Raw genomic sequence first — 24250 nt, 5'->3', positions numbered from 1 at the left:
GTTCTATGCAAGGGGTCCTTTTTTGCACCTTTGTCACAATGACCTACAAAAAATTCCTGAGGAAATGCCACTACCCTTGAGTCCTATGGCTGGAAAAAATAAAACTATTTTTTCATAAATCCTCAGCCTTTTTAAAATTCAGAACCTAAAAGTAAACAATTCTCTTGGGTGTTCATGAAATCATCAGCTGTTATAGGAACATAAGAGAATCCTAAATTAATTCCTTGGCAGGTACAGAAAAAGCATTTAATTTTTCCTACCTAGTAAATGTATTACTTTTATTTTGTAATGCATGTCAAAGAATTTTAAATGATATTTTAATAGGCATTGAGGGGTACAGGTTGTATAGGTGAGACAGAGTGGGGAAAAAAGATGGCGGTGTAGCTCTCTATGTTAGGGAGCAGTACACATCTTCCATCATCAAGGTGGGGGTAGAGGAGGGGAATACCAAGGCATTGTGGGTTAGGATCGAGCTGGGGCCAGGGGAAAAGGACTTGGTAGTGGGGGTCTACTACAGACCTCCTCATCAGGATGATGAGCTAGATGAGGTATTCTCCAGGAAGCTCTCAGAGGCCATTCAGAAAAGGGAAGCAGTGGTCATGGGGGGATCTAAATTACCCGGACATCTGCTGGGAGGACCAGACGGCCCAAACAAATCACTCACATAGGTTCTTATACTGCGAGCAGGACCTCTACCTAACTCAGGTGGTGTCCAGTCCCACCAGGGGTAGCGCCTTGCTAGACCTGGTCTTAGCAACAGGGGATGATCTCATGGGGAACCTGTGAGTACACAGTAACCTGGGAGATAGTGACCATCACTTGGTAGAGTTCACTATCCAGTGAAAGGTGGGAAAAATATCCAATGAGGCCAAAGTGTTAGACTTAAGAAGGGCCAACTTTAGTAAACTTAGAAGGCTAGTTAGTGAGGTGGCAGAACTCAAGAGCATCAAGCAAATGGGGGTCCAGGAGGGTTGGAGGTTTCTCAAGGGAGTGATCCTTGGGGCACAAAAGGAGTCTATTCCCTTATGCAGGAAAGGGGGTAGGGGGATAAAAAATCCCCCTTGGCTGAACAGAGAACTCCAGAAAAGGCTGGGGGCAAAGAAAGTGATTTACAAGCGGTGGAAGCAGGTGGCAGCCACTAAGGAGAAATACACCTCCCTGGCATGCTATTGCAGAGAATCAGTTAGGCAGGCCAAGGCGGGGCTGGAGCTTAGGCTAACTACAACAATTAAGGACAATAAAAAGTCCTTCTACACATACACAGCGAGCAAAAGGAAGGCACAGAGTAACATAGGGCCCCTACAGGACCAATCAGGACAGTTGGTGGTTGACACAAGGAAAAAGGCAGAGTTCTTCAATGAGTTCTTTGCTTCAGTATTCCCAAGTACTGACCAAGACAATTCCCCCACGGTGAACATAGACAGATGTCTAAAAGGCACCATACCACCAAAGGTTAGTGCTGACTTGGTTAAGGAGCAGTTGGAGGGGTTGGACGGGTACTAGTCAGCCGGCCCAGATGACCTCCATCCATGAGTGCTGAAGGAATTGGCCAGTGTCATAGCTAAGCCACTGGCACAACTGTTTGAGCAGTCATGGTGCTCTGGCCAGGTCCCTGAGGATTGGAAAAGGGCCAATGTGGTGCCCATTTTTAAGAAGGGGAGAAGGGATGAGCTGGGTAACTTTAGGCCAGTCAGTCTTACCTCTATCCTTGGGAAAATACTGGAAAAAATTATCAAAGAGCGTATTTGTGAAGGCCCAGCAGGGGAAATGATGCTGAAAGGAAACCAGCATGGGTTTGTCACAGGTAGATCCTGCCTGACAAATCTTATAGCCTTTTATGACCAGGTCACACACTGCCTTGACACAGGAGCTGAGGCTGATGTCATCTACCTGGACTTTAAGAAGGCCTTCAACACAGTTTCACATCCTATTCTCATAGGGAAGCTAGCAGGCTGTGGGGTGGATGCTTACACACTCAGGTGGGTGGCCAACTGGCTTAGGGACTGCACCCAGAGAGTGATGGTGGATGGGTCATTCTCAGCCTGGAAGAGGTGGGCAGTGGGGTCCCATAGGGTTCGGTCCTTGGACTGGTGTTATTTAATATCTTCATCAGCGATTTGGATGAGGGTGTGGAGAGCACCCTCTCCAAGTTCACAGATGATACCAAGTTAATTGGGCAAAGTTAACACACTGAAAGACAGGGAGCAGATACAGGCCAATCTGAACAGGTTGGATCAGGCAGAACGAAATAGGATGCAATTCAACTTTGCACACCCCTGCTCATGCAGTTTGCTGTACGGGGGGGGATGACAGGGTGTCTCCGTGCAGGACTTGCCAGAAGGCAGCCCTTGTGCCCCAGTCAGCCTGGGAGTGCCACATGGAGCCCTCGGCTGCCTGCTCCTGTCTCCACGTTTATCCTGGCACACAACACTTTGGCACGCTTTTTGCCACTTTGTTTCTCAGGGTCTTTTTTGCTACCAGGAAATCCTGGTAGCAAATTTTGCCCCAGGGGTGCAAATTAGCAGCGTGGGGCACAGTTTAATGTGTAACAGATGCGGTTTGTGGCGCCACAAAGGGAGTTGCAGCACCACAAACTGCACTTGCCTGAACACCATATTCGACCTGGGGGGAAGTGGGCAGCGGAGTCCCCCAGGGCTCGGTCCTTGGGCCCGCACTGTTCAATTTCTTTATCAGCGATTTGGACGATGGGGTGAAAAGCAACCTGTTCAAATTTGCTGATGATACCAAAATTTGGGGTGAGGTGGGCACGCTAGCAGGGAGAGAAAGACTGCAGCAAGACCTGGATAGGTTGCAGGGGTGGGCTAACAAAAACAGGATGCGTTTCAATACTGACAAGTGCAGGGTGCTGCACTTGAGCAGTAGTAACCGGCAGCACACTTATAAAATGGGCAACTCCCTTCTTGAGAGCACGGAGGCAGAAAGGGATCTTGGAGTTATCATTGACTCCAAGATGAACATGGGCCGACAATGCAAGGTCACGGTCGGCAGAGTTAACCGGACCCTATTGTGCATCCACATGTGCATCTCAAGTAGGGCCAAAGAGGTGATCCTCCCCCTCTACGCGACACTGGTCAGGCCGCAGCTGGAGTACTGTGTCCAGTTCTGGGCACCCCACTTCAAGAGGGATGTGGACAACATTGAGAGGGTCCAGAGGAGGCCACCTGCATGATCCGGGGACAGCAGGGCAAACCCTACAATGAGAGGCTATGGGACCTGAACCTGTTCAGCCTTCACAAGAGAAGGATGAGGGGGGACCTGGTGACTGTCTATAAACTCACTAGGGGGGGACCAGAAGGGTTTGGGGGAGACCGTGTTTCCCCCAGCGCCCCCCGGGATAACAAGGAATAACGGCCACAAGTTGTTGGAGAGTAGGTTTAGATTAGACATCCGTAGGAACTACTTCACAGTCAGGGCGGCTAGGATCTGGAACCAACTTCCAAGGGAAGTGGTGCTGGCTTCTACCCTGGGGGTCTTTAAGAAGCGACTTGATGCCTACCTGGCTGGGGTCATCTGAGCCCAGTTTCCCTCCTGCCTAGGCAGGGGGTCAGACTTGAAGATCTACAAGGTCCCTTCTGACCCGACTTCTATGATTCTATGATACGATTCAACAAAGATAAATACAAGGTACTCCACCAGCACACTTATAGGTTGGGGGATGACCTCCTCAGCAGCTCAGCAGCTGAGAGGGATCTTGGAGTCATGGCTGACTCCAAGATGAACATGAGCCGGCAGTGTAACGAAGCCATCAACAAGGCCAATTGTACCTTGTCATGCATTAACAGATGCATGACCAACAGATCAAGGCAGGTGATGCTCCCCCTCTATGTGGCATTGGTCAGGCCACAGTTGGAGCATTGTGTCCAGTTTTGGGCACCGCACTTCAAGAGGGACATGGATCATCTGGAGAGAGTTCAGAGGATGGCCACTCTCATGATTAGTGTCCTCTGTGAAAGACCATATGAGGGGAGGTTGAGAGATCCAGATCTCTCCAGCCTTCACAAGAGATGTCTGAGGGGAGACCTTGTAGCTGCTTATAAGTTTATCAAGGGAGGTCAAGAGGGAATTGGAGATGTGCTATTTACCAGAGCGCCCCTAGGAGTAACTAAAAATAATGGGAGCAAACTAGTGGAGAGTAGATTCAGGTTAGACATTAGGAAGAAATTTTTTACAGTAAGGGTGGCCAGAATCTGGAATGGGCTTCCAAGAGAGGTGGTGCTATCACCTAACTTGGAGGTCTTCAAGAGGAGGCTTGATAGACACCTGACTGCGGTCATCTGACCTTGGTCCTCTTTCCTGCCAGGGGCAGGGGGCCAGACACGATGATCCTTTGTGGTCCCTTCTGACTCTACAATCTATGAATCTATGATATATTTTAAAGAAGTCCTGTAAAATGATCATATAGCAAAATTGCCACTTGCTGTACTTAATAAAAAGCTGGTTCTATATTTCTTTGGGGGTATAACATGAACTAGAAAACCTCAGGGAGTGAGAACTACTATACCAAGACTGTGAGATAAACAAAAAATAGTTCAGATTTAAAATTGCTTACATACAGAATGATGTTTTCAATCTGTTTCTTTGTAGGTGCAATACGCACTGCCCTGGCCAACATGCGGAAATAGCTCAGGTTAGATGTGGAATACACCTTCCACATTACCTTCTCAGAGGGATACTTTTTTCAACAGATGCCTTTCTACAGTTTAGCTTAGCACATTCCAAAGCAAATTAGGCTTGATCACAAAAAGGCATGTTACTGCAGAAAGAGCATGTCCACAATACAGAAATAAGGCAGAAGAAATAAATATGCATCCTAGCTTAATTTTTAATAACTTTCTTGTTTAGACAAGTCCTACATCATCTGGCTTTTCCCTCCCCCACCCTCCCCTCCCCTTTCCTTGGCTTTGGAGGACAGAGGTTAATAGGGACCTAGTCATCCACTGACAAATGCAAGAATGCTGTTCCTAATGGTTCCCTGTCTAATGTTCATCCCATTTCTTCTTGAAAACCTCCAGTGAAGAAGATTCCTCAACTTTGCTGGGCAGTCTGTTTCTCTGCCTCACTGTTCAAACTGGAAATATTTTCCTGATATCTAAATCTACTTGGCTGTAATTGTCAGTATTGACTGTAAAAGTCATTGCTTTGCATCCTATCATCCACAACAGAGGAGAACAGTTATCCCTCTTCTTTATGGAAACCTTTCAGACATTTGAAGACTTGATTATTATTTCCCCCCTTGATCACCTAAATATGCCTAATTTTCCCAACCTGTCCTGGTATGGTTATGTTGTGTTCAGGACTATGAAGTTTTTCAAAAATAGGTAGTTAAATTGTACACTCAATATGGTAGAAACTGATAGTTACACTGACAAAATATACCATGTTTGCAAAAATTAAATGTTTATATATGCATTTTTAGCACTGTCTAAAAAAATGATAATTGCATTCTTGTAACTGTATAATTTCCTGGAACAATTATCTATTTGTTCCCAGGTGGGTTTATTATGTGTGTCCGGGTAAGGTGCCTATTTTAAAAAATTTGGCTTAATGTTCCTAAGAGAAAATAGTTATTTCCTTCTCTAGTTGGCTTCATCCTCCAAGGGTAGGTGTGATATCATAGGAATACAGCACACTGAGATAGATGTCTCAGAAAGAGGTGCCTACTTATTAATGACTTTGGATGACTTTCAAGGACATAATAAGCCACTATACAGTTTACATCAATTAAGTATTAAATGCCTCCACCTAGATGGTACCCCAGGCACATATCAGTGATTGTTACCTTGTTCAAGTTGCATTAATGTAACACCAATTCCACCACACTCTAATGGAGGATTATTAGATTTATCCCACTATAGCCCAGATACCTAAATATTAGGACTGTGTGAAGCTTCAATCACTGATTCATTTTGGTGGAGATTTGGCCCGATTCGGCTGCTGAATATCTGAATCGAATCAGGAGACCCTTTAATCTGTATGAATTGAATTGGAAGCCTCCAAATTGATTCAGAGAGTTTTGGAGAGATTCGATGATTTGGACATAGACACAGCTTTAAATGTTTTTTCTACATACCTCAAGGTACAAGGGGGCTCATTAATGCTGAGATGGTGGGGTGGATAGAGCATTCCATGGGAGTGTGGGGGCTCCCCAGCGTGCTCAGCAGTGGACCGAGAAGTGGTACAGAAGCACTTCCAGTCTGCTTCTGGGCCTGCCGGGGAGTGCATCGGGGAACCCCCCTCTGCCCCTGGCTCAGTGACTGGTGCCTCCTGGGTCTAGGGGGGGCACCTGGGGTCCCCCCACAGCTGATCACTGAGCCAAGGGAGTGCAAGGGAAGGGTCCCCCACGCGCTCCACAGCGGACCCAGAAGTGGACCAGAAGAACTTCCGGCCCACTTCTGGGTCTTCCACCAAGTGTGCAGGCCCCCCCCCCCCATGCTTCTGTGGCATGCTCCACCCACCCCACCATCGCAGCATTCATGAGCCACACCTGTTACCTCAAGGTATGTAGAAAAAACATTTAAAGCTGAGTCTGTGGCTGAATCACCAATTCTCTGAATCAGCATCAAATCTTCAGATTCGGATTTGGCCGAATTGAATCCAGGACAGTGATCTAAATCAACAAATCAAATCCTTGATTTGTCCTTGATTCAGGCTGAACACAAATCTAAGTCAACTATGACCTGTTTCACACACCCCTGCTAAATATCCAGATGTCTTAAGTGCCTTTCATAACCTAAGTGACCCTGACTGTGCTTTCACTATCAGTGCCATCATTAAACAACAAAAGCACTGATAATAGGGTTAGCATGGCCTGGTTACTCCTGTTCAAAATATGTCACTGTCACAGAAACAAAACCTAACTTTTAGTTATGCATTTCCTTGTATAATTCTCATAGAAAGAAAATAATAATGTATTAACAAAATTAACTCAGTTAAATAAAATCTCATTAAAATTATATGATGTATGTATAATTTAAGATCTTTTGATTATGCTGTGCACCTGATTCTAAGATTCTGAGAGAGCTTTGTTCGTTAGTCTGCACGCTCATTTGTGCTCGTGATATACACTAGATATTATAGAACTATAAATATGGTGGATATAATGTGTGTATTTCATTTTTAGTGGAAACAACCAAAAGTAAAGAAATCAGTAGAATGAGATGCTGGAGTGCCTTCTAGAACCCTTATAGCATAAAAATACCCAGAGTTAATTTGAATACTTGAACAGAGTGTTGTATATTTTCTTAAAGGGAAAGAGTAGGGAGGAGGGAATATATTCTCTCTCTTCCTGTAATTTGAAATTTAAAGGAATTCCTTATTATTGTATACACTTTAAGTAGGAAAATGTCTCTTTCATGTAGTTTGGCTACACAGAGCTTGTGTACTTCTGAAGAGACTTAATGAAGATGAGTTGTAAACAACCTCATTGCAACATATCTCCAACAGAAAGTCTAAACAGAAGGCAGGGTCAATTTATACTAGTTAGATCAGTGGTTCTCAGAATCAAGGCACCCCTCCATAACTTTTCTGACTTGAGCAGCACCCCATTTCAAAAACTAATTAATTACAGCACTTACTTAATTGCAGAGGGGCCATACAAGGAAAGCCTGAGTCCACCTTTATGGCTAGGGACAGACATTACACATAAACTGGTTTAAGTGATCAGAAACTGGTTTAAACCTGTAACAGAACAGATGTTCAGTGCATATAAATTAGTTTGAAAATGGCTGAAACTGGTTTGAGATAATTCTGGTTGAATGCAGTATCAGACAATGTATTTGGGTCAAACTGGTTTATGCAATGTCTGCCCCAGACCCCTTCCTGGTTTACATTAAATAAGAGTCCCCTAGCATCCCAACATGCTCTCTGGGCTGGGTGGGGCTCTCTGCTCCAGAGATCTGGGCTGGCCCCTACCCTCTGCTCCCTGGCAGTAACTCTGGCAGAGACTGCAGGTACAGCAGGGTCTTTCTGGCTTCCTCCCGCTCCCCACCCCCTCACCCTCACCACTCACTGCTGAAGCAAGGTTTCCCCCCTTCTATTTTCCTTATACAGACACCTCTCAGCATTAGCTAGCATACCACATGCTGGCTATGGTCCATGCTGTGGGACCATGCTGTGGAAGACAGGACAAAGGCAGACAGGACAGCATTGGCTTTGTGCTTTTTGGAGCTAATCAGCAGTTAGCTGGTCATTTCCCTCCATCCCTTCCTTGGAAAAAGTTGTTTAAGAAGACTTTGAACTAATGAGAGAGCCTTTTTTTTTTTAATGGGCTGATAAACACTGAGTTGGGGTGATGAACACTGTGTTACCAACTCCCTGCTGGGATGTTGGGGGGTGTGTGGGGGAACCCCTCACAAATCAGAATGTTTTGCTGGGGCCTGACCATGTCACCCCTCCGCTCAGCATTGTGGAAGGGAAGGGAGGGCTGCTCTAGCACCCCCCCCCTTCTAGCCCGAGTCACCGCAGGCATGTGCCTGCATTTCTGGAATGAAAAGGGAATGTCTCTCCAAATTTCTCTCTCCAGCTTTGTCTCTCCAAAACCTCCAAATTTGGTTCAAGCTTTGCAGGTTAGACTAACCTACAAAGATTGAATCAATTCAGGCTCAGGCTTTTTGACTTTCTGTCCATAGCCTATATCTTCTCACACTTCCTGTGTACCTTTCAAAGGATCTCATGGTACCCCAGCATGTTCCAGACCTTGGTTGAGAAGCAGTGTTCTAGATTAACTAAACCAGAGATGTAGAGTATAAGCTTTTGTAAACATAGGGCTTATTCATCAGATGCTGAAGTTATATACTAACTTCCCTAAATCTTGGTAAAAAAAAAAGATGCATTGCTGGCTAGCTTTAGGACATTTGGGACAACAGGAATTATTACTTCTGAAGTGAAAGGCATGTCTCCATTCTACATAGCTGGTTTGCAGGTTTTGCTTCCTGATATTCATACTGAGCTTTCTCATTATCCTTTTATTCACAGGGTAACTTTCTCTGATTAAACCTTTGAAAACATATCTTTTCTTCATTCCAAAGAACTTGAATTCCTTATTAATTCTCAGTTCCTATTAGATCTCATCCCCTGGTGTTATTTCAAGCTAGAAAATGTTTTCAGGATGAGAAGACGAAGGTTACAAAGAATTTCTTTGACTGAAACAGGAATTAGGCACATGATTAAAGTAAAACAAGTACTTAAGTATTTTGCTGAATTGGGGCCTTTGTGAATTTGTCTTCACACCGAAGAATTTCCTGCAGGAAATCTGGTATCTGCATTATTATCTAGCCTGTCAAGCTAAACACATTAGACCCAGGAAAGAGCATAACAGCAAGCAAAAAGACTCTAGGCTAAGAGCAGCTAAGCAATGGACTATTTATAATGAACTCCCTGGTCGGGTCCAGACGAGTGCGGACGTGTGGTATGTGGCAACACAGATCCGTCTGCAGCACCACATACTGCACATACAGACATTCCCCACGCTTCTACCTTACAGCACGGTGGGGGAAGAGGGAGGAGGGGGTTGATCCCAGGAGATCCAGTGGTCAAACAAAAATAAGTGGGGTGGCGCAAATGTCAGCAGCTCCAGAGCCCTGCTCCGGCTGCTGGCCAGGTTCCCAGCTGCAAAAACACCATAGCTGCACCTCCCCGAGGCCCCCAAGACCCCAGATAAGGCTGCTGGGGCCAACATAGTTTCTGACCCCAGACTTCCCTACCCAACCAGAACTAGCTTGCCGTGCACCAGAGAATGTGTAGCATGGGCATTCTCCGGGGCCAAGTAGCAATGGCACAGGGTGTGCCGCTGCTACTTGTCCCTGGGGAAAAAAAGACAGCCATAGCCTGTCTGTCAGAGGCAGGAGGATTAACTTGGAAGAGTCAAAGTATTCTCAGTGGAAGGTAAGCACATGTGGGGAAGAAGGCAACTGGTTACTGTCATTTGTGACAAACAGGTAACATAACTTTGAAATAAAATACAGCTCATCTACCTCCATAAACTACATATGGTTTATGTATTGTAGGACAGAACACTGAGATATCAGAGAGGCAAAGGTTGGAGATAAACATAGCTTCCAGTTCTAAAGTTTTCTTGTTTCTCTTCTCTCATGCCCAAAATAAAACAGAGGCCTTTAACAAGAAGAAGAAAAAATATCTCTCTGAGGTCTAGGAAGCTGCAAGTGACATAGTGTTTTTACATATATTTTTAGAGCAGGGATTTAGGTGTAGAGCTTCCAGTTAGCTTAATGGTAGTCAGCTGGTTAGATCCCAGTGCACAATGCTGAAATTTTACCTCATATGTATAAAGTAGTAACGCAGTAATTTACTGTTAACCCCTATCTACTAGCTGAGCGCTAAGAAGGATATTTTGGAAAAAGAAAATATATTCTGTTTACAATATCAACTCTATCAGAATAATGAATTTGCTTAATGTAAAATGAACAAACAAAAGCAATGAGTAACATGAATCTCCCTGCTACCTCCAAATGTGCACATCTTTCTTCTTTTTTTCAAAATAAAAGTAAATTGCATACTTTCCAAACTGGACTATACTTAAATTTAGGCATCATGCAGTGAAAGATATCACTTCAGATAATTGTTTCAGTAATTCCAAATAATCCCTGAAATTGATACCTCAGGTTAAAGTATTTCTGCCAGTTCTTGTCCAAGGAACAGAGAGCAGGTTATCATCTCCAACAGCAGATGAAAACTCACCTTATTACAAAGTCATGGTTGTCAATTTCTTTTCCACATCCACTATCTAGGAGTATGCCAGAATTTCCAACAACTGCACATGTTTTAAATCGGCGGTTCTTCATTGGTGAGACTTCAGGGAGGAGCCTGTGCAAATCCTGAGAAATGTTTAGGGTGCGACGTCTGTCTAGCACATAGTGGATTACATCTCCTGGCTTGAAGCTGCTTTTGACTACCGAGACATCTCTCTCAGCATCTAAGAATCTAAGAATATTCTTCCTGTGGTGAAAAAAAAAAAAAAAAAAAATCAGATATAGTTTTCATTACTTACAATAGGTTAATCTGTTAGTAAAATGGTAGTATATAGAAGTGTGAGGGTTCAGATTTTTCCAGAGGCTGTTTCTGCTATAACAGCTATAAAGCTGGTTTTTAGGACTTTATTATAGAGCTTTGTGGGCTTGATTAAAAAAATTAAATGCAACATGCTCCCTAAAAGCACCTAATCCCTCTATATTTCTGAAAGGATGAAATGACCATGGAATTAAGATTTAAAATTACATGGCGCATAATTTTTTGAGTAATATAAACCTGTTTGTTATATTGGTTAGTGCATAGATTTTGAAACAGACCATTGCATTCCATTTGATTAACAACCTGTTGTTAAAAAGAGTTACAAGATAAAGATATATTATATTCACATATGGATGATGTGACCTTCTATATCAAAAATCAAGGGATGAACTAGTTTGATCCTCACAACTTTGATTGATTTCTCCAGGCTAATAGTTGGATAATTGTTTTTCCCCCCAATCTATAAATTGAGCCTATTGATATGGAAATAATTAGGAGGTAAATATGGTTTACTATGGTACCATAAAAATCCTTTATCATGGTGGAACAGAACTTTAAAAGATTTGCAGATTTTCTCTTATCATCTCACCTTTTAGTTTTAAACATCATCTTTCTATCATTACAGTTCACTGTATTTGCATATGTACATCTAACTGGTCAGCAAGGAACTCCCACTCCACTCTGTGGATATAAGCACCTGAGTCACAGCTGTAGGCAGGTGTCTCTGTCCATTTGGGTTTCAGAGCCTAAAACTCACTCATGAAGGCAGGCACAACTCTGCTTTGAAAGAACAGAGCAGGACATTGCAGAAGTGGTAGTATCAGAATTCACCCTTTATAGTATAGCTTCGTGGTTAGAGCACTTGCTCAGGAAGTTACCCTGCTCAGGCTGAGAGGGTCCAGACCCCAAACCCCCATCTTCAAAGATGTGCCCTAGCCACCATTCTAGAGGTAGCGGTGAGTGGGAGGCACTCTCACTTCTTGTGGAACCTGCTCATTAGGCAGAAGAGGATAAACGATTCATGGGATCCAGAAAACAGAGCACAAGATGTAATTTAGGCTTTACTGATTTAACTAGAGTTGCCTAAAACTAAACCTCAAGTTTAACTGTTATAGCTTAGTTCACATTCAAAAGTCATAGTCAAATAGTATAAGCCCTCCTGTAGACATTCTCAAGCTAATTAAATATAAGATTTAGGCTCCTCTAAGAGGATGCAAACAAACATCCACTGGTCCCAGCTCAGGCTTAGGCAGCTTAGTTTAAAGTTTCCTAAACTTGAGTCAGGATTATTCACAGCTTGTGAAGAAGAGCTTCATGAGCAGTCAGAAGCAAGTAAATTGGTTTGGGGGGAAAGGGCTAGTGGCAGGAGGGAAGGAGAGGTGGAATTAGGGGGACTAGAGGTTCCAGAGGAAGGAGTTGTCTAGTCTAGGGGTGGAGGAAACAGCCCAGTCAGGGTCAGGAGGTTAAAACAGCACTACTTCAGGGCTGTGGAAAGTGGATGGGTTTTCCCAGGCCCTGAGCTGTGCTGCAGATGCATGCAAGCATTCATTAGGTCAAGTTAACCTGTGCTGAGAACTAACTTTAGATCAGGTGCATCATTTTTAGGGTGACATAAGCTCTGTGATCCCTTGCAATTGTAGGCTAAGTACAGACAAAAAGCCTGAGGCCGAATTGATTTAATCTTCTCAGGTTAGTCTAAGCTCTGTAGATGGAATCAATAAGCAAGTAAACAAACATTCATCTTTGATTCCAGAAATACAGCCACATGCCTGCAGTGGCTCAGGCCAGAAACTGGGGAGCACTAGAGCGTGTCTCCCTGCTCAGCTGGAGCAGACAGCTTGGGCCAAGGCTGACCCATCCATCCTGCAAGAGGTGGGTTGTGAGGGAGATGCAAAGCATCCTGGGATGCTGGGGGACTGTGAGTTCACTGGAATCTGGAAGGGATCTGGAACAGAATTTCAATAAACTGATTTAACCTAAATCAGTTAAGTCTGATATTACATCCAGTCAGGTTTATCTTAAACCAGTTTCGGCCATTTTGGAAGCAGTTTATGTGAGCAGAACTTCTATTGTGTTACAGACCTGAACCGGTTTCCAATTACTTCTACCGATTTATGTGTAATTTCCGCCCCTAGCCTTAAGTATTTAGATCACCCTGAGCTCATTTAGGTCCATCTAACTGTAACACTTGTACACACCCAGAGTGTTTACACTCACAGTTCATTGTATCCATTTAAAATCAAGCTTTTCATTTAATTACACCTTTAATCCTATCTTTAATTATTGCAGCTGTGTATGTAGACTGGTAAAGAATTCTCCAGATAATGCAAAGTTGGGAAACAATCAAGTCCATTCTTTCTTAGAATGCATTTTTGCCAACATTACCAGCAACTAAACTCAAATCAGCAAAGCATTTAAGATCATTCTTATATACATCTGTACTCTACAAAGTACTTAGGATTGTTAATGGGACTAGAGTACATGTCTAAAGCTAAGCACATGCATAAGTGATTTGCTGAATAGAGATGGAGTGTTGAACTGGGATGATGGCACTTACAAATGTTTTCAATGTTGTTATTAAGGTCAATTGATAGAACTGAATATGTAACAAACATTTGGTTGAGTAAGATTGGGCTGCTTTTATAGTCACTTTTTAGAATAGAACTTCCTTAGAACAAAACAAACCAATACTTATCAGAAAGGAAAGATAGCTGTCCTGCCATTCTAACTGTTGTAGTACCTGCTGAGAGACAAAAAGGGGAAAATAATTCCCCAAAGGTGAAAAGAGAAAAAAACATAGCAATGTCATGTTGACCATCCAGTTACTTTGTGTCAGTGCCTCAAGATTAAGAGAATGCCATATGCTTGCAACTTGTTATAAAGCAATGGAAACATTGGAATTCACCTTAAAAGCCTAAGGGGAAGTGAAACATGATGAGAATTATTTGTTTATGTTGTCTCTCACATTGTAAACCTAACTAAAAGAAAAAGGAGAAGAAGAACATTTAAAGTTCTATTTTACAAATCCAGTGTGTGGATGAGGCATCATCGGAGCAAAGGCATCTCATGATGTAGCATGCATGAGGGACTGAGAATAATGAAGCAGAATGGAAGATATTAAAACCATAAGTGCCTAAAGCTTTTGGTAAATGGTGTAAAAGGCCAGGCAAGGTATTTTTGTAAAGCAAGATAAAGCCTGTAAGTTTAATGGACTTAAAAGCCCTGTGGGTTTGATAAGCTTACTTTTGTAGGCACCATGTAGCAGATATATAAATGGTTAGAAAATGAAAAAGAATGAAAGAGAAAAGGGTATCTGATCAGCTTGTATTAAAAGGTGGTAAAATTATACATAACATAAGAATAGAGACATCAGGCGTGAGCTTTGTAAAGGATGTGGCTACTAAAGCAAGTGATCAACAGCCACAAGAGCACCAAAGGGAATCCTATCTATCCCCTGAAGCTGTAACAGGGCGGGCCACAACAGAGACCACCCACAAAGGTTAAGTCAGAAGTTTACTGGGAATCTAGAATTGTGCGTGAAATATGAATATAGAAGAGAAAGACCAATTAAATATGTAAAATATCATTTCCATTATCTAGGATGCCTACACCTATAATTATGTGTGTTAGCAAGCATGCAGTAACATTTGGTCTTGACTACTATTTCCTGCATTAAAATATTAAAACATAAAAGGGACATGGTGAAGGTGCCCAAGCGGTATGTAACTTTACATTTTATCTCAGCAAAAGCAAAATAGAGAGTACAAGACAGAAAGGACCATGGCTGGAGTTGAGACCTAAAGTTATTAATTTAAACAAGGGCAACTTATAGACTAAGTGTACTAGCTATCTAGTGATCTTTTAGACGTGTGAAGGTCTTGATATCCATGCCTCTCAGTGGAAGTCTTTCCACTAAATTGAGCACCCTCTCAATTATCTGGGCTGAGATTTTTCAAAGACACCTAAAAGATTTGGAGAGACAACTTCTAAATAAAGATAAGTCAAAGATGTGCAAAACTAATGAGAATAGGGGGTCCAAATCCCTTAAGCAAATTTGAAAATATTCTTCCATATGCTTAGAGGGAGGTTGTCTTCTAAATTACACAAGCATATTGTCATGTAAGTTGACAAAGTCAACGGTAAATGTGCAGGCTAGCACTATATCACATGTAATCCATGTGCTAACATTTGAAACTGGTATTAGACTTAGCATTAGTGTTTATGTGATTTCATTACATCAGAATGATCCCTTTAATACTAAAAGAAATGAGGCGTAGTTAGCTCTGTTAGTCTGCAGCCAGATAGAAGAGGGGGCAGGTAGCACTCTAGTAACTAACTGATACAGAAAGGCATAAGCTTTCCTAGGCAACATCCTAATTTGTCAGATGCTAGGCAGATAGTTGCTAGGGCTGTGCAAATCTTTGGTCACTGATTCGATTCGGCGATTCGCCCGATTCAGCAGCTGAATCTCTGAATCTGAATCAAATCAGGAGACCCTTTAATCTCCCCGAATTAAATTGGAACCCTTCAAGTTGATTCAGAGAGATTTGATGATTCAGGCATAGACACAGTTTTAAATGTTTTTTCTACATACCTCAAGGTACCAGGCGACTCGTGAATGCTGAGATGCTAGGGCAGATGGAGTGCCCCATGGGAGTGCGGGAGTGGGGGTGTGGTTCCCCACCATGCTCGATGGCAGACCTGGAAGTGGATCCGAAGCACTTGCACTCCACTTCTGGGTCTGCCTTAGAGTGCATGGGGTAGCCCCCCCCCCCCATCCCCCAGCTCAGCAAATGGTGCCTCCTGGGTTTAAGGGGGCACCCGGTGTTCCCCACAGACAATTGCCAAGCTAGGGGGTCACGGGGGAGCGGGGAGGGTCTGCCATACGCTAGGCGAAGGACCTGGAAGTGGACAGGAAGTACTTCTCGTCCACTTCCAGGTCTGCCACCAGGCACACGGAGAGCCTCCCCACACTCCTGTGGGACGCTCCATCTGCTCCACTATCACAGCACTCATTAGCCACACCTGGTACTTCGAGATACGTAGAATAAACATTTAAAGCTGTGTCTATGGCTGAATTGCTGATTCTCTGAATCAGCATCGAATCTTCAGATTCAGATTTGGCTAATTCAAATCAGGGACAGTGATCCGAATTAATGAATCAAATCACTGTCCCTGATTCAGACTGAATCTGAATTTGAATCAAATACAGCCTATTTCACACAGCCCATTTCACATATATGAAAGCTTTGATTCAGAGAAACACATCTCTTAGGTGCCACCTCACACCTACCTTCCAACTAAAACAAAATGTAATTTCCAACTAAAACAAATGCAACTGAAATCATGTTTTGGGAATAATTCCGCTTAAATATTTCACAAGGACGGTGAGATAACAAGTACAATATGGGACTCGGGTACTAAAAACTCACATTTAAAGTATGATCATCTGTTTAGAGAGACAGACAGACAATTTCAGTGAACCCTGACATTAGCAATGACTAATACAAAGTGCATTTCAATGCAGTAATGATTTGTGACAGGGAACCTGTTAGTCCTGCACAAAACAGTTTTAAGAGCCTTGAAATGATCATGAATGGAGTTATTTGGGCTACATGCATATGTACAGAATAATTTAATTAAGGATAATTTGCTATTTACAAAATTCTGTTCCTCTGTAACTTAATGGGTCCATTTAAGAGTCTTGAGACCAGCCATGCATACTTCCCAAATCTAGCTGGGAAAGATCCAGTGACCCTTACACAGGTCTCTGAACTTAATTCCAACTGCTAGGGTTAGGTGGGGCATAGTGCCTCTTTTAGAAAAGAAAAGCCAGCTGCCTTACAGGTAGGCAAACAGCCAGTCACATGTTTAAGAGAGTCAGAAGTATTGCTGTTATGATCACTTGTCAGAGATTTTTTTTCTTAGCAAAATCAGAAGTTCACATGAAATCTATGAAGTTAGAAGTCCACATTCTGAAACATGGGTACACTTCCAGGTTGCTTGATGAACCACATGTAATTATTAGCAATGCCACTGCCAAACAGTCATAAATGTGTTTTTTCTTTGAGGTAATAAGGTGGTATCTTATTACTTCTCGGCCCCGTGAAGGCTCAGATCAAGTGAATGTATTTAATTTGCACTAACTAACTGTAGCCCAGGATGAGGCTCCAGGGCCTTATGCCTCTTCTGCCTACTCCTTGCTCTGGGGCCCTGTGATACTCCTACCCAGCTTGGATCAAGCCACAACCAGGTAGAGGAGCATAGGGCCTCAGGGCTTGATCCTGACATGGAGGGGAGGGGTGCAGGGCCCAATGCAGCCCACACACTGGTCCTGAGTAATTCATTTGGCCCAAGGACCAAAACTGTGAGTATCACTGCTCTAAAATAGTGTCTACTCAAGTGAAAGATTCTTCATAAAAATGGAGCTATTTAATGTGTCAGTAACAGCTATACTGACTACATCCTCATATTTCATGTACTTGAGGGCCGATTCACATCTCTAGCATGGCTAGTACTGGAAGCCCTGGTTTCCAGATCATGTCAAGTATTGTCTTGTAGTTTTACTGACTGAAAGCATCACTACACATTAATTTTAGGTGGCTCTGGAGCTTTTAACCCCTGGATAGCCTGCACACTGATACCTTTAAGTGGCTTAAAGGACCTGTTATGTGGCTCAAGTTATGCCACTCCAGGGCAAGATTATCTCTTGATCCACATCATTCAGCTCCTTTTCCATTAACGTGTGGCCACTCCCCACTGTTGTGCTGCTCACATCAAAGGTTTAACTGTAAACTAGCACTAAGCCAAACAACATGCGTGTGGTTCATAGTGTAATGGATAACAAGGCCCTGAAACTACCAATTCACCACGTGAATTTACCTAACATAGCTGCCTATGAAGCCAGACTATTGCACCAAACATTGTAGTGTTTGTGTAGCAGAAAGCCCCCTTTTCCTCTTGCCTGCAGTTGCTCTCCCCTCCTTGGATATGTTTTTCCTCTTCTACCTTTTCTTCCTTCCTCTTTCTTTCACTTTAAGATAAGGAATTGTGTTTTAAAATTTCTCTGTGTGCATTTTGTATCTCCCCTTGTATTTTGGTATTTTTATCTATTTGTGTGCCATGGCATTACTTTTGTAGCTTATATTTTATACTCCTCACCTTTCAACAAAATCTGTTTAGTTTCAGAAGTAAGTTATACATTGTAACAATGTTAACAAGGGCAGGAGTCAAACTCCCGCTTCCCTGTATCAGGTGGGCCCCTGAAAGAGCGAGCGAACCAGTGATTGAATGCGTAACACAGTAGCAGGCAGTAATTAACATCTAGGAAAACCGCAGATCAACCAATGGAAGAAATCAATAGAAGACAATGTAGCAACCGGGAAATCTCTAGACGTCACTGTTCAAGGGCTAGAAGCCCTGGTCTGAGTTAATCAACGCCGAGGACCAACTTTTGGGATGAATATCTCCAGATCGACCGCTCCCAGAGCCCTATTCAAAATTCATCAATGGACTCCCAAACCTGCACGTACATGCAGACGACCCCTGGGGCTGACAGATGCCATTCAGTAGCCACCAAGGGGGAAGTCCCATGAGCGTCAACGACCCCTGGATTGGGCAAACCTGAAAACTGGGGAGTCACCAAAGTCTGCCAAGGACAGATAAAAAGCAGTGAAAAATGACCCTCAGCGGTGCCCTCTTGATCTCCAATTTGACCAGCACCCAACCTGTCCAGCCAGAAGGACTAGCCAGCGACCCCCTTCTGGAAGATAACACCACGCTGAAAGAAGCCTTGACGGCAGACTCCAGCACCTGTGGGATAGGTATGCCTGACTCTTGTAGCTTGCTACTGTGTGTATGTGTTGGGGGGGGACCAGCCCCAAGGTTTATGATTTAACTTCATTACAGTGCTTCAATCTGCCTAATAAACCAGAATTTTATGGATCTCGAGTTGGACATTTGTAGCCAACATTTGCAACAAACATGGCAGTGTGAAAGTTTTTACACTGATGTTAAGACGCTTTGTACTGTTAAAAACAATCACCCAAGTCTTACTGAACTGCTAACAGAGACTATTAAATTACATGTATACTAGCTAGAAAGAAAATTTAAAAAAAAAATTCAGTTAAAGCAGATTTGTTATGAAATAAAGGGTGTTTTCCTTGAAGAGGTTTTTTTTCTGATAATTTTCAATGTGCGTCAACAGATTAACACAGCATTTTGGGATAATTTCTACTCTTAGAGTCACAGTGAAGTCAGTACAAGTTGCATATCATAAAGGGGAAGAATGTGGTTTTCTGTTATTGCCCAGTTCCTTTTTTTGTTTTTATTTATACTGAGAATGCAGTAAGAAACCTGAAAGGAAAAGTGCTCTAGTTCCCTTTAGTATCAAAACAGACACAAACAGTTGATAATAATCAGCAGGGATCCAGGTTTTCCATTTCCCATGGAAAAACGGAGTAAATGTAGATTTTACCTTTAACTGTAGGCAAAGGCAGATTTCTCGTTTTAGCAGAGAAACCCGCAGATTATGCATTTTACAATGAGCTCCCTGCAGGCTGGCAGAGTTCTAGCCTGTAGGGAGCTGGGAGAGAGCAGGAGGAAATCAGTGAGATAGGGGGCACCACGTGCATGAACATGCACATGACCCCAGGCACCTGCTGGAGCTGCTCTGCAGGCTAAGTGAAGGGGGGCAAGGTGAAGACGGGGATTGAGGCCCCTGTAGGAAGAGAGGGTGGGAGCTGGTCAGGGCTGGGGCTGCTGCCTAGCCAGGCGGTGCTTGAGGCTTAGGGCCTAGGGCCACAATGCACAACTGCAGGGCCCCATCAGGGAGCAGGACAGGGCCATGGGTGGCTCGTCCGGGGGAGGGCTGGCTCCCCACTGCCACACAGTCCTGGGGGGGCAGGAGGGACCCCCCCCCACCAGATCTGTGTGTGGGGCAGGTGCAGGCTGTGGGTGTGGGCTCCTGCTCTACTTTCCTTCCCTGGGGCCTCTGCAGTCCGGTGAGTACAACCCAGCACAGTAGAGAAAAATGAAGCTGAGTGGAGAAACTGTGAGCTCCCCACTGCCCTGGCAATGCACCCCCTGCACATACCACTGCTTTGAGGGGCATAATGCTACATAATAAAGCCCAGCAGGTGTGACCCAGCGCAGCAGGGAACACCAGGGCCATGTGGAGAAGCTGCTCACTGCTGTGAGCTCTGTGCTGCCCTGGCAATGTGCCTCCTGCACGCAGGGCTGCAGTGAGGACAGTGGTGCAGGGTTGCAGCTCTCAGAGCAGTGGCATGTGCAGGAGGCATGTCACCAGGGCAGTGGGGACCTTGGAGTGAAGAGCAGCTTCTCCACATGGCTTCGATCTTCCCTGCTGCACCAGGTCATGCCCTCCAGGATATGGAGGCCCTAGGGGAGGGAAGCATGGTGGGAGCCCATGCCTGCAGCCTGCACCTGCCCCACACACAGATCTGGGGGGTGCGGGTCCTCCCCACCACCCTCAGGAGTGTGCGCGGTGGTGGGGAGCCAGCACCCTCCCCACCTGCAACAGGGAGGAGCTGGGGCAGGGGGCTACAGACCTGGGTCCATAGCTCTGGCAGCTGGGGGCTTTATTCTGCAGGGATGGGAGAGCAGGGGCTGTGGGTGGGAAGCAAGAGGCACCAGGAAGGCTGTTGTGGGGAGTGAAAGGCACGAGTAGGTTGGGGAGGGGCAGAGGGAGGAGGGCTGTGGGCAGCCTTTAATTTTAATGACAGATTTTTGCTTTTTTGTGAGAGAATTTGCAATTTTAAATCAGGAAAAACCAGGATCTCTGATACCCAGAATCATAGGGTTAGAAGCATAGGTGACACGTGGGGGGGGCACATGTTCCCCCCCCCCAGATTTCTGCATTGACAGTGGGGCACAGGGCTGAAGCATGGCCAGAGCCAGTGCCTGGCAGTAGTGGAGGTAGGCACAGAGTTGTGCTCCTCCCCCCCACACACTGTCAGCACTTGCATTGTCTATGTTTAAAAGAGTCTTGAAGGATTCTATAGTTCAATCACCAGTTCAGATATAGGATTCCTTATTCCCTGCACAGATATAGGATTCAACCCTTGTAGAAAGAACACCTCACTAGAGAGTATTCCACAACTTCCCTAGGCAGTTTGTTCCTTTCTTCTATTGTTCTTACAGTTATAATTTTTTTCCCCTAAGACTTTTAAGCCCACTGTCATGCCCTGGCCCTAGTGGCAAGGGACAATAATGTTCTTCCTTCTTCTCTATGCCAAACTTTTCAAACATCCAGCTCCCCTCAATCTCTTTTCCTCCAAATGAAACATATCTAGTTCCTCTGTTTCTTAGCTCCTTTCTTCAAACAACCTCCTTTCCAACCCATTTATCATCTTTGTCACTGAACTCTGGACACTCTTCAGTTTCTCTACTTCCTTCTTTGTCCATTTTTGGGTACCACACTTTAAGTACTCCAAATGAGGCCTAACCAGCACTGACTAGTTCTAATGATGGCTTTATGTACTGTATGCCTTTGAATTTGCATATTCAGTGATCAGAGTAAACTTTCTGCATGCTAAGAAAAACAGGAATTCACATTTAATTTCTCAAAGGGATAGTTGAGTAGTGAAAGACAAATGCTAATTGTTGTGAATATCTGCAGGTATTTGTATTTGCCTTCAAGGCAAGCTTGTAAATAAGATTTTGAATTTTTAAGTATTGCACTGATCATTGAGATGATAGTTTAAAATATGTTTCTAAGTAGGATACAAAAATAAATGTTCTAATCTCTATGTAAACACAAGCCTTTTGATTTTGGGGTGTTTAGTCCTATTTTAATAGTTGTATGTGATTTATATAGAATACATTTTTTTAAAAAACCTCTGAAGAGATAAAAGCAATTAACAAGTGCCAGACATTTCTAACTACACCTTCTGAAAATGTTAAAGAATTCTTCAGTACAGTTGGCACACCATTTCTGACTTTCAATAAGTTTTAAGTCTTATATTCTGCAATAAAGCAAGGTCACTGAGTATATACAATCCAATCGAGATATATATATATATATATATATATATATATATTTTATTTTACTGGACCTGCCTATGTACTACTCACACCAAAGAAAGCACATACTACAGGTACCTGCACTGAGGAACTTACACTTCAGGGCTAGGGATAGACATTACACAAACTGGTTGAAGTGATCAGAAACTGGTTTAAACCTGTAACAGAACAGATGTTCAGTGTACATAAACCAGTGTGATACTGGCTGAAACTGGTTTGTGATAAACCTGGTTAAATGTAGTGTCAGACTTAATTGATTTGGGTCAAACCGGTTTATGCAATCAATGTCTGTCCCAGATCCCTTGCTGGTTTAAGATAAACCAGACTCCCCCAGCATCCTGGCATGATCTCTGGTCTGGGCGGGGCTCTCTGCTTCACAGCAGGGCTGGTCTCTCCCCTTTACTCCCTGCTCCTCTGGCACAGACCTGCAGACACAACAGTGTCTGCTGGCTTCCCCATGCCCCCTCCCTTCCCCCTCCCCCTCCCCCTCCTCTCTCACCACTTGCTGCTTAAGCAGGGATCCCTTCCTCCCCTCTCCCACAGCACGGACCATAGCCAGCATGTGGTATGCTAGCTAGTGGTGTGTAAGGCTCTGTCAGAGAGAACAGACACAGCAGAGTCTGCCTGGCTTCCCTCTGCCCTACCCCCCCTCACCTCTCAAGCAGGAAACACCCCCCTCACTCCCTCCTATCTCCCACAGCAGGACCCCAGCCCCAGGGACCCTAGGCATGTGGTATGCTAAAATGCCAAGAGGTGCCTGTGTCCATCTCTCTCCAATTTCACTGGCACAGGCAAGAAGACAGAACAGGGTTTTTGGAGCTAATCAATAGCCCAGTAAGCTGTTTAAGAACTTAGCAGTAATGGGAGAGAGGCTACTGTTTTGCTAATTGGGTGATAGAGTCTTATCAGGGTGGTAAAGACTTCTATCAGCTCCCCAGCTGGTTTGCTCTCCTGTCAGTTTGCTGCAGACAGTCTGAGGAAGGAGGGAGGGAGATTGAAAAGCTCTGTATCATCAACAGATGCATGTACAACACACACACCCCCTTGCCTCAGACTGCTAGCAAGGGTCTGGGGCTGACAACTCTCCTGCCCCTTGAGCAGCCAGCAGGAAAAATGCTGGGACCATGCAGGCAGACCTAATGACAAAGTCCTGCCGGGGCCTGGCCATAAGCCCCCTCAGCTCTACTCTGTGCAAGGGAAGGGAGGGCTGCTCTAGCACCCCCCGGCTTCTAGCCTGAACCACTGCAGGCATATGCCTGAATTTTCTAAGTCCAGAAGGATTGCCTGTATGGTTGGAAAACAGTTCAGCCTAGCCAGGTTAGACTAACCTGCAAAAGTTGAACCGATTCAGGCTCAGCCTTTTTGAATGGCTATTTCTAGCTTAACAGACCAATGAATATAAAACAAAAGGTGGAAAATCTCAGTTGCAGTAGTCCACGATAATAAGGGTCCATCTACATGTGCAGGTAAAAACACAATGGGATCTGATATGTGATCCATACAATCATACCTCCTGCCATGCCACACATGGACAGCAGGAGGTGTGAATGTGGGATCACAAATCAGATCCCATCATGCATTATTATCATGTGGGCACCCCAGGGGTCCCCATGGCAGGGTGACTGCCGCTGATATGGTGCATCAGCCACAGGACTTCTTAGGTTAAACCAGTGGTCTCCAACCTTTTAAAGCAGGAGATCAACTTGGCATTTAAAAGCAACCCAAGAATTACCATGTGCTGCCACCACCCCCCTCTCCCCTCCACCCAGCAGGTAAGTCTATGGGGAGGGAAGCGGGGGCAGACCAAGGCAGAGGGAGAAAAAATTACTTGGGGGTGTGCTTCTCCAGCAGGTAAGTCCCACCCGAGTCAACTTACCCCTGCTCCGGCCTCTGCGGCACTGTCCCTCACCACGGGGGGCTCGATCTAGACCCTGCCCCTTCCCCACCCCACAGACTGACCTGCTGGGATGAGGCATGCGTGTGTATGCACACGGGCATTCAGGCCCCGACCCCAGGCTTGGATCGAATCCAAGAGGGTCTGAGTTCTACCGCAAGAGGCTCCGAGATCTACCGATGGATTGGGATCTAGTGGTTGGTGACAACTGGTCTAAACTGCATAGATTGAACCAAGAAGCAAGTGAACAGACATTCACTTTTTATT

General features: G+C 44.4%; 1 protein-coding gene across 1 annotated transcript in view; it reads right to left on the bottom strand.

Moving 5' to 3' along the window:
• Positions 1–24250, bottom strand: part of ST8SIA4 (ST8 alpha-N-acetyl-neuraminide alpha-2,8-sialyltransferase 4) — a 123870-nt gene that overhangs the window by 84986 nt on the left and 14634 nt on the right. Inside the window, exon 3 of the mRNA XM_006270395.4 lies at positions 10717–10974. Coding sequence (XP_006270457.1) covers positions 10717–10974 — 258 coding nt within the window. The remainder of the gene's footprint in view (positions 1–10716; positions 10975–24250) is intronic.

Source organism: Alligator mississippiensis, chromosome 3, assembly GCF_030867095.1.
Source record: "Alligator mississippiensis isolate rAllMis1 chromosome 3, rAllMis1, whole genome shotgun sequence".
In the NCBI taxonomy this organism is placed as follows: Eukaryota; Metazoa; Chordata; order Crocodylia; family Alligatoridae; genus Alligator; species Alligator mississippiensis.
The sequence above is the reverse complement of the archived record's forward strand: the minus strand, read 5'-3'. Positions and strand labels throughout refer to the sequence as shown.